The sequence below is a fragment of the Hipposideros armiger genome, unplaced genomic scaffold, assembly GCF_001890085.2.
Source record: "Hipposideros armiger isolate ML-2016 unplaced genomic scaffold, ASM189008v1 scaffold_88, whole genome shotgun sequence".
Classification (NCBI taxonomy): Eukaryota; Metazoa; Chordata; class Mammalia; order Chiroptera; family Hipposideridae; genus Hipposideros; species Hipposideros armiger.
In genome coordinates, this window is record NW_017731438.1 from 4,066,829 (window position 1) to 4,083,864 (window position 17,036).

Below are 17,036 nucleotides of genomic sequence, written 5' to 3' on the forward strand. Positions count from 1 at the left end.
TGAAACTGGGGTGAAGACAAGGATTGTCTTTAATTAGATTTAACCATGATTTTATTATGGCAAACTACAAATACTGTCTTATTTCTGTATATTATTTGTTTTGAAGCATACCTAGAAACATTCAGGGTTGTCATTTCATACTTTTTCTTTCTTTGACTATTTAAAAAATTTAATTAAAGCTGTTTTGCAAAAGGCCTAACGCTTAAAACACAATTCTTCTATAAAGACACGCGCGCGCGCGCGCGCACACACACACACACACACACACACACACAATGTGGCTTGTTGGATTTGCCAAAATGTTGATGGGGCAGACCTTATCAAAATTTAATTTTTAGAAAATATCTTGTCTTTAAAAAGCAGCAGCATCTGCCATCATTAAACACAATGTCAAACTATTTTGTTTTAAATCTCACTCTAAAAATACATAAGTTTTTTATAGCAATCATTTTAAAAAGGTTTTTTTTTTTTTTAACAGAACCAAGGTGGTTCTATAAAATTTGTCAAATGACAAAAAATGGAATAAGTAATTACAAAGATACCAAGTTTTTGAACTTAACTGCAATTTTACACTGAAGGACAAAATTATTTTTTAAGTGTGTTCTGAGTTTCAGTTTTTCATAGGTCACACATTAGAAACTCATGGGTTAGATACATCTGACTTGTAGATGAGTTGCTCAGCTTGCATGTTTTTTTATAGAAAAAAATTTGATCCGACATTTAAAATTCAGAAGATTTCACATCAAGTTCAGATTTCAATAGTGCTACATGCAGCATTGGGCAAGAGCACAGTAGCAGCTGCCTTTTTCAGGAGGGGAATGGCATTCTCCTTTTCACCACAGTTCCTATCATACCTCCTTTCTTTGTATATATTATAGGTCTGGTCTCCATAGACATTTGAGTTTGTTATTACCAGTTCTGGCCTAACATTGTTCTGAGGGAGGTTTCCTCCCATTCTTAACAAAGAAGTAGAACAGAAAAAAGAGGTGGTAAGAGCCAATATCATTCAGTTTTATACTTAAAAATGCAAAAAGAAAAAATCATATTCTTTATTCTTATAGCATAGAAATAAACGCTATTTGCATATTTTTAAATGCTTTTCTTTGACAGAGCAGTAAGGCTTACCTTCAGATCAAGGCTGCTAAGGCTTACAACATCATCATCTTTTGCTCTTCGCTTTCTTTTCTATAAGAGAAAAAAGATTTCATCCTTATATAGAAGAAATGCATGTTACTCCACTAAACAAACACTCCATATGACTACAAAAATCACTTTAAAAAGTGGATCCGTTGGCTGTATTTATAAGAATGCTTTTGTGAGGGATGCTCATAAATTATCTCTACCAAAAATACTGTCTAAATACTTCCCCTGTAAATCATCTTTTGTGAAGTGATTCCACCCTATTAAAAAAATTACTTACATAAAGTTTTTCAGAACAGAACTCTTATGTAAGTCAAGGGCTATCTGTACTTATTAGAGAAAAAGTAAGTATGTTTTATATATACAAGTTTTGTTTAAAAAGGAACACATTATTTATTCTATGGGAGGGAGATGTCTTCACCTAGAAAAAAAGATCCTTTTCTCATGGCCCAAAGTAATTAACATTTGTTGCCTGAAGTATGATGTATCAGCTGGTAGATGAACAAACATGTCCCTGGAGTACCTTCAATCATCATTCATTGCCTTCCTTCAGTACTACTGGCGACAGTAGTGGCAAAACTGTGTACACAGCTTTAATTTCTGGTCCTTAATCAATACTGAAGAAGAATCTTTAAGTAACACTTCATTCTCCCACATCTCAAAATATCTTTTCAGGTTACTTGTGATACAGCTTAGCTCTTGTGAACTCTCAAAACTGACCAATGAGGGCTCTCTTCCAGGACCTGGCCCCACCTTGAGGATAAACTGGTGGGAGCAGAATCAAAATTGAGCAAGACATGAATAGAGAAAAGATAAAGTCCAGATAGAAGTGGGGAAAACAATGGAGCCTGGAAGTCTCCAAAGCAAGCCACTGTGACAACAAAAGGGGGAACTCTATGAAATTAGAAAAGTTATCTGAACCAAGCCTCTTTATGAAAAGTTCAGGAAAACTAAATTCACATTAAAATGAATAGAAAATTCTCCAAGTCAAATCTTACACAAAATAACTCTAAGCAAAAAAAGAGAATAAGGGGCAGAATAACATTCCTATAGGGGATGAAGGCACCTCAGAAGGAAATGCTCAAAGAAGCAGAGAAAAACTATAACATACTATTTCAAATTTAGCTAAAAGACATTAAGAAAATGATAGAAGGCATAAAAGAACAATATAAATCAGAATTAGAAGAAAGTAAAAAATGAGGTGACAGAAGTCAAGAAATCTTTATTGATCCTAAGGTCACAACCAGAAGATGCAGAAAAGTATGAATAATATGATCCTAACTTTGAAAAGCAAACTAAGCAAAAATTCTGCATATGTGTATCTTATCTGGGAGGCTGTGTGTTATAGTTATTCATAAATAACTATATGAGCAAAATATACAGGGAAACATATGGTGCTGTTGACATGGGTTAGAGTGGAGGTTGGGGGATGGAAGGACTTATATGGGGAGGAGAATAGAGGAGGAAACTGCCAAGCAAAAAGATTGTACAGAGGGGGAAAAAGCACATACATAATCATATTAATGCATTTATATAAAATTGTATGTGTGTGGGCCTATGTAGAAATTTAAGATTTTAAACATTCTACTATATATATGTTTTCTTTTAAATATTTTAATGTTTTGCTTTTCCTATTTATATGTTCAATCCACCTAGAATTTATTGTGTATGTATGTGGTGTAAGGTAACACAGCCAACAAACATGTCAGCCCACACGACACCATTCCTTCATAATGCTTATAGTACAGTATGTTCTCATATATATGTGGTCAGTTTCTGGGGTCTCTGTTTTGTTCCATCAGTCTACCTATGCATACCTGCACCCAAATTATACTGTGTAATTACTGCACCTTTGCAGTACATCTTACTAGCTAATACATAAGTCATATGCTCCCCGACTTGTATAACACTTCTGCTGTTTTAGACCTTCTACTTTTCCACTTGAATTATAGAATGAGATCTAGTACAATCCAGTGGGATTTCTATCAGAACTATACTGAATTTATGCATTAATTTGGGGAAAATTGACATTTTTAAGCTGTTGTCTTTCCTTCCATGCGTATGTTGTATCTCCACTTAATTAGGTGTGTTCTTTTGTTAATACTTTCCAATATTTCCCATTAAAGTCTCACAGATATTTTTGTAGATTTATTCTTAGATTTCAAAATTGTTTTTATTTCAATAGAAGCATCTTTAAAAATTATACTTAACTGTTTATTGCTCAACTGCCATCCAAAAGTTTTAATACATGAACCATGAGATATCTGTTTGTCACGGGAGACCTCTACAAAAGTGTTTTCACAGTGGGATGCACCCTTCCCAGAGGATATGCAAGATATCTTCTCTGGAGTACACGAGAAAAATACTAGAATTTTTATTTGTATGTATTTCTTAATCCTTAAAAATAAGCTTTACTAATATTTAATATATAGATGATGAGCTCATCATCACTCACATAAGACAACGGCAATCTAATTGGATCCAATAAGAAATCAGTCCCAAAATGTGAAACTATCATGGCTATTTGAAATACATATTTATGTCCACTATCATTAACTTCACTCTAAGTGTGTACTGTGCTTTGAGATATTAGCCAATAATGATGGTACATGCATACAAATTATATTGGGGGTACATGCTCAAAAATAGTTTTGCTGATAGGATTGCAAAATCAAGTTTGGAGACTCTTCTAAACTTTTTCTGTTTAATTTTAGGCTCATCAGCTAGTAAGGGAAAGGGACCAAGATGAAAAAAGTACAGAAATCTTGAACAGGAGTCCCCAACAGAAATATAAATTAAAGACAAAGACAGAATACAAATTAAATAAGTATTGCTGAACCCATCAGCAACACATGCACACAAGTGACGTTTGGCAAACTAGAAACAGAATTCGTTTTGCTATTTCCCCAAATTAGAAAAGCATAAAAATCATGCTCTATTTGTACATACTTCATTTATATGAGTACTATGAGGTAATGAGTTTTTAATTACAAAAGAATCAATTTTTTGGTGTCACTTTGCACAGTTAGATGCCTCTGTAAAGTCTCATTCTAAAAATAATGAAGCAGTCCCTCTATACTAAAATGATTAATAACAGAAAATAATTCATCATATATATTATATTTTTATATTTTTCAACCAAGAAAAAAGCTGTTAAGAGTATGTACATAAAAGCAGCTTCACATTTCATAATATATTCTCTTAATTTTAACATTGGTAGGAATAAGAGAAAAGATTACATAAAGATGAATAGGTCTGGTACTTTTCAAAATACATTTTATATTTAATTGAAATAAAAATTCCTTTCAGTTTGTTAGCAGAAAAGAATTAAATTAGGCTGCCACTGATGTCCAGAGAAACTCTGTATCTCAAGGTATTCAAAGAAGTACAGACAACTGAGCTGTATACCAGACAGAAAGACAACACAGGAATTGACTCTACCTAATGTCTTGAAATAAAAAAAAACCCAGGCATCTACTCACCAAAGTGAAGTCCCAATGTGGGCCAGGTGTTAAAAATGTGAAGGAGCTATCTCTCCGAAGGGAGTATCTGTTAATAGAAAATAAAAACAATAAATAGAGAGTAACTTTGGTAAAGTAAAGCACTAGACAGATAAAAAGCTGTTTTTCAGTTTCAAAACTGTTTAAAGTAGCCATTTAGAGTCATCCAATCATAGAAATAAGAGGGAGGGTATGCAAAAAAAACCAATCAGGGTATAGGTTCGGTTACTCTCAGAATCTTTACAAAGTTGACAGAAGCCTTTATAAAATCAGTGAATAGGTTAAGACTATTTTAAAAAAATAATTCACCAAACCAAGCAGTTTATTGTAGGCACACATACATGGTTCACTTATATGAAATCTCTTCATATATTGCACCAATAGGTTAAATAAAAACAGCAAATGATGCAAAAAATTATTTGATAATATTTAACATTCGTGCCTAATTTAAAAACAATAAAAGCAAACTCTTAAAATAAAACATAAATGCATTTAATTTGTATTTCATGTTAAATTTCTCCCATGTGCTGATTTTTTTTAAAATTATGATTTAATAACCAAATAAAAAGCTTTGAATAACTACATCTGATACAAAGATCTCAAGTAAGATTAAAATTTGACTAGGATTTTGTTCTTTATTATTAAGTGACAGATTTTTCTTGTGTCATCTTTCCATTCAATGTAAAGAAACAGAGTCCTTATGACAGAAACCTGTCTTCACCTTTATAAAATATAAACCTGTTTTTATAAAACATGTAGAAAAATGCAAAATAAAACTAGCACAGAAAATGAAGATAGTTTATAAACTGTAATTATTGTCAACTGCTTCAGAAGTAAATAAATACAGTATTTTTTCTCCCTTGTAAAAATAAATGAAGATGAACCAAATGAGAAAAGCAAAGGCTATTTATTCAAAGCTTACTATATAGCAAGGGAGTCAGCCACCATCACCTGCATTTAGGCAGACTCAAAAGGAGGTTGAGGTGGGAAAGCTTTATAGTGGAAAAAAGAGATGGCTTCAGATATGCCCTGATTCGAAGCTGTTGGCAGGGGTAGTTGCAGGCAGGCTAACTAGAAGGAGGGCATCCTATGTGATTGATCAATGGTACAATTTGGCTAGCTCTGCTGGTTGGTTCTAAATTAGAAGGGAGAACAAAAATTAGGGAAGCTGACAGTTATTGATCAAGTCCTGGTCATTTGGGGCCAACTGTTACAGAAGCTATTGTTTAACTTCTTGGATTGTTAGGCCACTGTCCATTTGTATATTCTGTTTCTCATTCTTGATCTTCATGGTCTTTGTTCACTGTAAGTTACAGAAACACCACAGGTGGCCGTTTTTTCCTAAAATAATTTACAAGCTTAAATCAAATACAAGGGCTCCTAGTTTTCNGAAAATAATTTTATGGTTGGGGGTCACCACAACATGAGAAACTGTATTAAGGGGTCATGGCATTAGGAGGGTTGAGAACCGCTGCTCTAGAGCTAACCACCAATTTATCAGAAATACAAGGAATAGAGGAACATAGGGATGCAATCATAAATATTCAGGATGGGGAAAGCTCTACAGGAACAAAGACACAGTTTCTTCAACAACAACAAAATTATAAGAAAACAGAGTGGAAACCTGTAAATTAAAAGATACTTAGGAGGGCGGCAGAGTGGCTCAACTTGCTCAAGAGTGCGTGCTCTGAGCAACAGGGCTGCGGGTTCGATTCCCATATGTGCCTGTAAGCTGCGCTCTCCACAACTAAACTGAAGACAATGACCTGAACTGCAGCTGAGCTGTTGGTGGGCGGCCGGATGGCCTAGCTGGTTAGAGTGCATACTCTTTAACAATGAAGGTGCTGGTTCGACTCCTGCATGGGATGGTGGGCTGCTGCTGCCCCCCTCCCCCCAGCAACTAGATTGAAAATGGTGACTGGACTTCGAGCTGAGCTGTGCCCTCCACAACTAAGATTGAAGGACAACTTGACTTGGAGCTGATGGGTCCTGGAAAAAACACATTGTTCTCTGAAAAAAACACACTGTTCCCCAATAAAGTTTGTTCTTTTGTTTTTTTAAAAGATACTTAAGAGATACAATGAATCACAATGTATGTACCTAATATGAATTCCAATTCAAACAAAATGAAAAAAAAAACCAAAAAACAAAAAATTTGTAAGACAACCCAGAAAGTATGAACAAATGAATCTGATGACACAGGTGAAATGATACAATGTCTAGGATTTGCTTCAAAATAATCCAAGGAAGTGGAAGTCANATTAGGACTATACTTAAAGACCTACTTTAAAAGTCTTGCATTTTATAGATGAAGAAAAGAGGTTCACAGAGGTGAAGTCACCTGCCAGAAGCCACATACTGGTCTAGTCTCTAACTTTCTAGTCTAGATCCTTTCCTCTATTGTAAAACACTTCTTCTGTTGGTTTGGTAGGCCTGCTACAAAGCATATTTTCTTCTTTAACAGAAAGTACTATATTCTATGTTAAAAGATAGGATTTTTATCCTAACTGTATATATTACTATCAATGATATGATGTTAGTAATCTGCAAAAACATTTCTATTTTAGGGTTTATTAGCAGAGAAACCTGAAAAACCTACTATGTAAAAGGCACTATTATAAATACTGCGGGTGATACAAAAACAATAGGTTTCACATCTGTTCCTCAAGTGCTAATGGACCATTGTGTAAAGGTAGGCCACACAAAGAGATAACAATACAAGACAGCTTTAGAAAATTCCAAAATAAGCTGTACAGCTAGAAGTGCTATTGGAATTCAGAAGGAGAAACCAGTTCTCGTAGTCTTCCGAGCTGAGATGAGCAAGACGCTAGGAAGAAGCTTTTACAATGTTATGTTTAGTGGTGCCTTGAAGTCCATGTTATGTTTTTCATAGGTCTAAGCAAGAGAAAAGTGCAAGATTTTCTCAAAGGAACATGAGGGAGGTCACGTGCTATGGGTAAAGACAGGGTTGCAGAGGGTTTTACTGAGCAGATGCAAGACATAAATGAAAGTTATGTTGTAAGATGGTGTTTAAGATGGTTTGGAAAGATGACTGGAAACAATGCAAAAATCACAATCAGGTATCAAGAACTGTGTAAGATAGGAAAAGGAAATATGCAGGAAACAACATATGCAAGAAGTCAAAGATGCCTATGATTTTAAAGTTAGGAGGAGTAGCTGTCAATGCAAATAAAGAAATAAGGAAGAATAAGCTTNCTGAGCAACAGTGGTTCGATTCCCGGCCCGAGCTGAGCAGCTGCTGAGCTGCCAACAGGTGGCAGGATGGCTCAGCTTAAAAAAAAGAAAAAAAAAAAAAGAAAAAAGAAAAGAATTCTAAGTAAGGAGAAGGATGGATGGATAGGAGGCAGCTCCAATACTGCTTACAACAGATGGTAAGGGACTGAGGCAATAGCAGTGAGGTTTAAGATTAAGATTAAGATTAGGGCTCAGTGACAACATGGTTAGATTTTCCCTTTTCCTCCCTATGCCTGTTCAGTTATTACCAAGGTTCCTGGTACAATGAAATACGATGTCACTAATAATTAGATGCAGAAAGATCTTAAGGTATTTAAAGCAAATATTTCCTAAATAATTATTTGGTAAAGATTTATTAAATAACAAAAATTCCACCAAGTAAATTTTAAAGATCTAATTGGCCTTATTGAAAGATTCATGCATCGGGCAGCATCCCATCTAGCAAATAGAAAGGCGCTCCTCCCAGGGCCGGCCAAGTGGCTCAGTTGGTTAAGAGCTCACTCAAGAGTGCGAGCTCTGAGCAACAGCAGTTCGATTCCCGACCCAAGCTGAGCTGTCGCTGAGCTGCCAACAGGTGGCAGGATGGCTCAGCTTAAAAAAATAAATAAATAAAATAAAAAGAGGAGCTCCTCCTCAAAGCTATACAAAAATGGAAGGTTTTTAAAGGCAGAAAGGGGCAGGAAAAAGACATTATTAGTAAAGAATGCGTTGTTTCAGGCAGTCACCCTCCTGAGGGGAAGGGACCTATCCTATCAGGCAGATTATCTCACGAGTACTGACCAGGTTAATTTCATGTGAACTGGTTAAAAGGTTACATTCTTGGGAAGCTGAAACTGCAATTAGGTTAAGTAGTAAATCTTAGTTTGCTGATGTGCGGCTTGGCACAACTGACTCCATTCTGGGCCTGTTGTGTCTATTTAACAAATTAAAACACAGTAAGCCTTGTATTACTCTTGGAGCGCAAAAAACCTTTTTTGAGGGTCTCTTAGTGGAGCAAGGTAACTTAAGAAAATGATTTTGCCATTGTAGAAAAGTCAAGCAACAATGAAGAAAACTATGATTTTTTATAAAACTGGAATAAGGTATTTAAGTTAAACAAAAAAGACATATGAAACACATTATAATTCATATGACTAAACATACATAGATGTATTATAAACAAATGCTACAAGATTATAGGGAAAACAGGACCTTCATACCACGAGTCCATACATCACACTTCTTAAAAACTAATACCACATGATCTCACTTATATGTGGAATCTAAAGAACAAATGAGCAAACAAGACAGAAATAGACTCAGAGATATAGACAAAAAACTGATGGTTGCTAGATGGGAGGGAAGTGGGGATGGGGGAGAAGGGGAAGGGATTAGAAAGTACAAATTGGTAGTCACAATATAGTCACGGGATGTGAAATACAGTATGGGGAATACAATCAATAATGTAAAGATTATGTAGGGTGCCAGATGGGCACTGGACTTATCAGGGGGATCACTTCATAGACTGTAGATGCCTGACCACTGTGCTACACATCTGAAGCTGAAGTAGAATAATACTGAATGTCAACTATATTAAAAAAACAAAACAAATGCATATATATATATATTGCACACACACACTCATACACATACACACATGTCACGAGATGTGGAGTACAGCATAGGGGATATAGTCAATGGTATTGTAACAGCTATATACAATGTCAGAGGGGTAGTAGACGGGGCGGGGGGGTATCACTTTGTGAGGGGTGTAAATGTCTATTATGTTGTTTTGTTGAAACTAGAACAAAACAAAACAAAAAACCCCACAAAAAAAACCCATTGCTCTAGGGAAGTGTTATATACTACATGGTTAAACACAGCCATCAGTAGAGATGGGACTGAGAAAGCAGCAATTATGATTTCTCAAACTATTTTTAATTTAATACAAATATTTATTACAAAGTAGTAATCATACTGGCACTTAAAATATTCAATAAACACTGCCTTTTAGATATAAGACAAGTGTTAAGAAGAACACAAATCCAAAGCTATTTATTTCTTTATTCCCTAGAATTGACCATACTGACCTCAAAATGAATTCGATGTCTGAAAGCTGGAAAGAAAAATAGTTCTTAGGACTTTCAAACAGGTTAACAAACTGGAAAAATATTTCCAATTGGATGGCAAGATTCTTTCCAGTACTCGCTGTAATCAGCTTTACAGTAATGCTATTTTTTCCCATTTCAATAACAAGTATCTATTTATTTTAAATACCCATGGAAAAAAGTAATCCAAAAAACAGATTATGCCCAGAAAGCATGCGAGACAGTGCCAACTTTCAAAAATCTTGGAAAGACACAGTAATTTTTCACAGGGGTCATACTCAAAATATAATAGCTATTTTAAATCCTTGTGGGAAAAAATTTTTTTTTTTTATTTCACAAAGCATTAAGATTATAAGCTGAAGTAGAATAATTCAGCCTTTTCTAGAAGATACCCAATATAGTCCATTTAGAGGGGAGTTTAAAGGCTGAAATAAGGAGGGACAGTCCTTCATCTTTTCAAGAATTTTTGTCCAAATCCCCTTTTTGATACATGTAAATAGTTTTAACATTTAAGGCATAGCAATAAACTAATACATGAAGGAACTAGCTGGGTATATAAAATTGTGTTTCCTATTAACCCAATTGGAATTCTTCCTTGGCTTCTAACATACTTCCTCTCATATTATTTGGTATGTTTTCGAACAATGTATATTATTTCTACACTAAGTTAGTTTTAGTCTAAACAAAGCATAATTACAATGGTAAAGTTGTTCAAAAAGATAATTATCCTGTTAATTCATTCTTAAGCCAAATGATATTTTTAGAGGTTATGATCTGTGTCACTGCCGTCCCCTATCATGATAGTTAATTAAGAGCTGAATTGGAATTATAAATGGCAGAAAGGCAGCTCATAAACTGTACCAGACAACAGAAGTGCGGTTACTCTTCCAATTACAAAGGAAACAAACTTCAAAACCATAAAGATACTGGCTTATAATAAGGAAGATATTTAGGGGTTTACAATGAAAAACAACCAAAATGAGTTAGCAAAGTTTTTAAAAAGCAAGCAAAATAGAAGGACTAACGATAGAAATATAGCAGAGTAAGGCATTGAAATTATCAAGAAGGAACACTTGAGGCAGAGGGACACCCAAAATATGACGAAGTGTAATTGAAAATTATTTGGGATACCTCCAGATCTGTTGAGAAGAATTCCTTCCTATGTGCAAACAAGAATACAGTAGTTCTGAAATGTAGCTGTTGTGCTAAGGAAGTTGCTCCCGCACACCACATGTACAACTCAAATAAATGCCTCAGCCTAATTACAAAATACTACACAAAACTCAAAAAGAGCTAAAATTAAAAATGTTAAGATTAACATTTTACCATGAATGTAGAAAGAATGATGTAAACTATTCTCTATTGTTAACATTTGTTGACTTTGGGAATGCTAACTATTCAGGTTCTCAGTTTCTTTGCAAATTAGGCAAAACAAAAAGACAGTTATCACAGAAACAATTCATTTATTTGGGTCAAGTATCTGATGTAGCAGACATCTCCTACTTTTTTGACTGCTCAGCATCTTTGTTATTAAGGAATTGTCTCTTCTGCCTCATAAAGATTCTAGGGGAGCTGAAAATCATGTAGACTATATCCTCTACCATATGGGGTTTCTCACCTGTATCTGAGAGTCCCAAGTAATAGATACATACATCTTAGGACATCTCTAGTCTAGAACGCAGTTGAGCATGTAGAAACCGGCACATACACATTCTAAACATCCCATTACTGCCTTTGTATTATGCTATTCTAATACTTATCAGGTTGCCTTGCCCACTGCATCAAATTCAGGAGCGAGGGTACAGGAGATAATGACAGCAGCAAGTTAACAGTGAAGGAAGAGAAAAATATCTAAAAGCATACATCATTAAAAAATCTAGTAGATTTTGAAAAACAGTTTGGCAATTCCTTAAAAAGTTAACCATAAATTTACCAAGTGACCGAGCAATTCCACTCCTAGAAATCTACCCAAGAGAAATGAAAACATGTGTAAATGTTCCTAGCAGCATTATCTATAATAGCCAAAATTGGAAACAATTCAAATCTCCAACAACTGGTAAATACACGAACAAAATGTGGAATATTCATTTCACATAATGGAATACATTTAGCAATAAAAAGGCATGAAAATATTGATGCATGCCTAATAATGGATAACAGCAAAAACATGCAGATGCAAAAGATTACATATTGCATATTCCATTTATATGAGATATCCAGAAATAGAAATTTACAGACATGGAAAGTAGACCAATGGCTGCCTAAGCGTGGAGGTAGGAGTGGGGGCTGACTGTCAACAAACTTGAGGTCATCTTAGGGGTGACAAAATGTTCTAACAGTGGATTGTGGTTATGGTTGCACATCTCTATAAATTTACTTATAATCACTGAATTGCACACTTACAATGGGTAAAAGTTATGATATGAAAATTACATCTCAAACTGTTAAAAAGTGCAGCCAGTTGATGTGGGAGCAAATAGTCTTAGGAGCTAGTGGACATCCTTTTATTTTTAACAACTATTAACAAATAATAATGACAATCCTGGGTTATCAAGAACTAGTTCAATTTTTTGTTTATATGCCCTAATTTAGTTTAAAATATGTTTTGAAAATCAGTTTACCCAAAAAGTTAAGTTCCCTTAAAGGGAACAGGAATCCTCATATTTGAGTTTATAAAACAGCTAGCCCTGCTTGAGACTTGACCTTTAAACCCTGGATAGTCATTCTACAAAGTCATCAATTTTACTGGAAAAACAAAATTCAAAGAGTAAGTCCCATCACTACTGGCAGATCATAGGTCACAGTATTATCTTTCTACCATTGAATAGCATTACTTCAAATCTGTTAAAAGGAAAATACTATAAAACCCTTAAAAGGATCACTATGTGTTTATATTCCAGCCATATAGGTGACATGTAATGTTCAATGGATTCTCCCAAGGCCCCAAAGGGCAGAAACAGAATTATGTAAATGCTATTAAAATATTTCTAGTATTTGGAAACAAGCTCCTTGAAAATGGCTATGTGAGTGAAAGTAATTGTTTCGCTGTAATATTACACAAATCTTTACAGAGACATCCAGCGGAGGGCGCCTGGCAAACAGAACATTAAATTAGAAGTTCCGAAATACAGGACAAAATATGCCCAGTATCTAGCTGTAAAATTTCATTGAGCTTCAAAAAGCCTAATATACAAAAGAAGTTATACCAACTTCTAAGGCCTTCTCTTTCAATTCTAAAATGGATGAGTCAATGGTTTTCTATAACAGCAGCAACGAATTTCGGTGAATGCTTATTATGCACCAGGCACTATTCTAAGCATTTCAGGTGCTTATTTATATGAGTTATCTGCATTAACTCATAATCCTCGTAGCGACTCTCCAAGGCAGGTATTACGACCACTCCTACTTCATAAATGAAGCTGGGGCCATGCATTCACTAACTTGGTCAAGGCCTCAAAGTGGTCGGTGACCGAACGAGGATGCACATCAGGCAGTGAGGCTCCGGCATTGTTAAGTGCTGGGTGTCTGTTAGAAGTCACCGCGCCCGGGTGACAATCCCTCTCCCTCTACCCGGCAGGCTCCTGGGACAGTTTCAGCCTCCTCATTTGTAGGTTTCGGAACCGCCCCCATTCCAGCCAGTACTGTGGAGAGCAGACCCGCCCCCCACCCCGCGGCCAGCCCGCTCTCCCCGCTGGAGGGGAGTTCGGAGGAGGAGGAAGAGGGTGATCAGTCCGTCCCCGCTGTCGTCCTCCCGGGCCTCAGGCCGGCTCCCCGGGTCTCCAGTCGCTGCCGCTCCCTGCGCTCACCTGCCATCAGGCTCCGGCCGGGGAGTGTCCGGCGAAGGCCCCGCGACGCCGCCCGTGCAGAGCTCGGAAGCCCGGCGGCTTCGCCTCCGCGGCTGGGGCTGCTGCTGGGCCGCCAGCTCGGGCTCCATGGCGCCGAGGGGGGTGGGGCGGTGGCCGGGTGCCCGGGAGGCCCGCAGGGGTGGGCACCGCGCCGGACCGCTTCTGCCCAGAAAGAATTTTCTGTCAGGAGCGCGCCGCCGCAGCCGCCGCCATCTTCCGGTGTTTGAAAATGGCGGCCGCGCTAAGACCAGCCAATCAGGGGACAATGGGTAGTTGCTAGGAAACATGAGTCCCGCCCCTCTCCCTATCCCTCCCGGGGCTTAAACAGAAGCAGGAAAGAGGATGATTGGAGGGAACAGCTCTGCAGAATTAGTGGGTGGCCTTGGGTTTAATTCTGACTCCATTCCTGAATCTCCAAGGCCTGATACCTTTTTTCACTGTTATTAGGACTTTCATCGCAGGCCAGCGCACAAGAGAGGTTGAAAGAAATGACTTAAGATGCGGTCTGTTTATTGGCCACATACATGCTAAATTATTCATATAAGATAAAGCCCCAATTACCAAAGGTAATGGAAATGTGTTCTCAAGGCTGTCTCTAGGAAATCATTAAAATTCTGTAATGAGGGCCAGTGCAAGTGCCTCCTTGGTTAAGAGTTGGCTTGGGAGCACAAGCGCTGAGCAGCAGGGCTGCTGGTTCAGATCACACATGGGCCAGTGATGCTGGGCCCCCTACAGCTAAGATGGTGAAAAACAGCTTCACCTGGAGCTGGGCTGCGGTGAGTCGCAGGCGAAGGCGTAGGCTGCAGTGGGGCTGCAGTGGGCTGTGGTAAGCTACCGTGAGTGGCCGGCAGCCCGCGTGAGCTGCTGTGAGCCACCATGAGTGGCTGTCCAATGGCTGATGACCGATCTGCCTCAACCGGGAAGAGCGCAATGATCACAATACCGACATGGACCAGTGAAGTGACGTCCTCCACAACTAGACTGAAGAACAAAAGGACAGCAACTTGTCTGTTCCCCTTCCTCAATTCCCCAACGCTGTTTTCTCCCTCAGTTCCCCCCCAAAAATCTTTAAAAAATAAAATAAAAATCTCATAATGAGCCCTTTTCTCTCCCAGTGCAGAAGAGACAGTCTCTTCTCAGCAAGAGAGTGAAGAAGGCAGCAAAACGCACATCAATAAGGACTTTCTCAAATAAAAAAGAATTGTTAAAGAGCACATTCTTTGATTTTAAATATTGCTTTTTATGCATCTAAGGCTTTAAAAGTAACCTCTCCTTTGACACTATGATTCCATTTCTGAGAATCTGTCCTAGGGAATAAAATTATATGTACAGTGAAGGATGACAGAATATGCCAGCCCCAAATATGCTACTTTGGCATTAGGATTATTTTGAACTACAGGCACTTGAAGAACACCAGGTGCAGGAAGGGCGCTCTGGCCTCCCCTTCTCTTTCTGAAAGCAGGAGCTAAATCTCCCATGTGAAAGCTGCCATCCCTGTACCAGGAGGAAAGAAACATGCTTATCGGCAGAGATGGGGGGAGTCAAGGGAGAGCAAATTCTGTATAAACAGACCTTATTAAAATAACTCTCATCTTCCTTTGGTCTCCCCGTATATTTTAGTTACTTTTCCCCAATTGTTTCTCTTCCTCTGATTTAGTATATAAGCACTAAGATTTTGCCACTTCTTTGGGTCTTCATTTTCCTATGGGGGCTGTTTGCTTTACTTCTGTTAATCTGTCATCTGTCATTTTAACTCTCATGCTGATTTGGACACCCCAAGAAGGTAAAGTTTTGTTTCCCTTACAACATGAAGATATTGATGGCATTGTTATTTAATGGCATCAGAAAAAGTAAAGATAATCTAAATAAACAATGATAGGGCAATGGCTAATTATGGTTGATCCACTGGAAAGAACATTTTCAGCCAATAAAAATTAACTATGAAGTATGTTATAGAATACGTATTGTAATTTTTAAATAAAACATGAAATATAAAGGTATATTTAATATATTCAGTTATGCATTATAAGAGACTTAACAAAGGAAAAATATGAAATCAGTGTATTAAAATGTCTCTAGGAGATCAGACTTTGGGTATTAAAATTTTTAAAAATTTCTTATACACTATATTTATAATATTTTTACTTGTGAGGTACTGAACTTACATTATATTTATAACACAAGGGAAAACATGTTTTAGTTTTAAGAAGGGTAAGAAGTTAGGGAGTAAGATGCCCATAGTTAAGAACCACTTCTATTCTACCTTATCCTACCACCCCCCAAAAATTAAAGAAGAAAGTATTGCTTTGTTAGAGTAAAACAACACAGACATGCCACCTAGGGAGTTGGTCTCTACCCAGACAGAGCTTTATAGGATATATCCATTTAAATCATACCATGTGAAATCGCCAACCTTTGACCTTTTCAAAATAGCAATTTTATCATTTCAAACAACCTCATGCTTTAGTGAGAACTTCAGAATTTAGAGTCTGTTAGCTCTGTAGATCCTGAAACTGGTTTTGATGGTATAATTAGAGATGGTCAGTTCTCTGGGAACTTTGATAATCAATTCCCAAAGTGATAGGTAATCCTGGATGTTGATGTGGGGATTCTCAGTGGGGAGAGCTTTCTTTCCAGTGATCAGAATATTGTTGTTTTGGGGTGGCTGGGTGGCTCAGTTGGTTAGAGTGCGAGCTCTGAGCAACAGGGCTGCTGGTTCGATTCCCACATGGGCCAGTGAGCTGTGCTCTCCGCAACTAGATTGAAGACAATGACTTGAGCTGAGCTGTTGTTGAGCTGCCGGTGGGTGGCTGAATGACTCAGTTGATTACAGCATGTGCTCTTAACAAGAAGGTTGTCGGTTCGACACCCACATGGGATGGTGGGCTGCGCCCCCCACAACTAAATTGAAAACAACGACTGGACTTGGAGCTGAGCTGCGCTCTCTACAACTAAGATTGAAGGACAACGACTTGACTTGGAGCTGATGGGTCCTGGGAAAAACACACTGTTCTCCAATAAAGTTAAAAAACAAATTCCTGTGTTTTTTTTTTAAAAAAGAATACTGTTGTTTTATTAATTTTTATTTTTTTATTTTTTATATTTTTTAGATTTTTATTGGTGAATTGGGGGAGGGGAACAGTGTTGGGGAATTGGGGAAGGGGAACAGACAAGTTGCTGTCCTTTTGTTCTTCAGTCTAGTTGTGGAG

The 17,036-nt window shown here is 37.3% G+C and overlaps 1 protein-coding gene across 1 annotated transcript in view; it reads right to left on the bottom strand.

Moving 5' to 3' along the window:
• NET1 (neuroepithelial cell transforming 1) overlaps positions 1 to 14,026 on the bottom strand; it is a 46,346-nt gene extending 32,320 nt beyond the window's left edge. The window contains exons 1-3 of the mRNA XM_019644524.1: positions 13,789 to 14,026; positions 4,623 to 4,689; positions 1,126 to 1,185 (exon numbers count right to left, since the gene is read on the bottom strand). Of these exons, the coding sequence (XP_019500069.1) occupies positions 1,126 to 1,185; positions 4,623 to 4,689; positions 13,789 to 13,916 (255 nt within the window). The 5' untranslated portion in view covers positions 13,917 to 14,026. The remainder of the gene's footprint in view (positions 1 to 1,125; positions 1,186 to 4,622; positions 4,690 to 13,788) is intronic.
• Between the last annotated feature and the right edge of the window lie 3,010 nt (positions 14,027 to 17,036).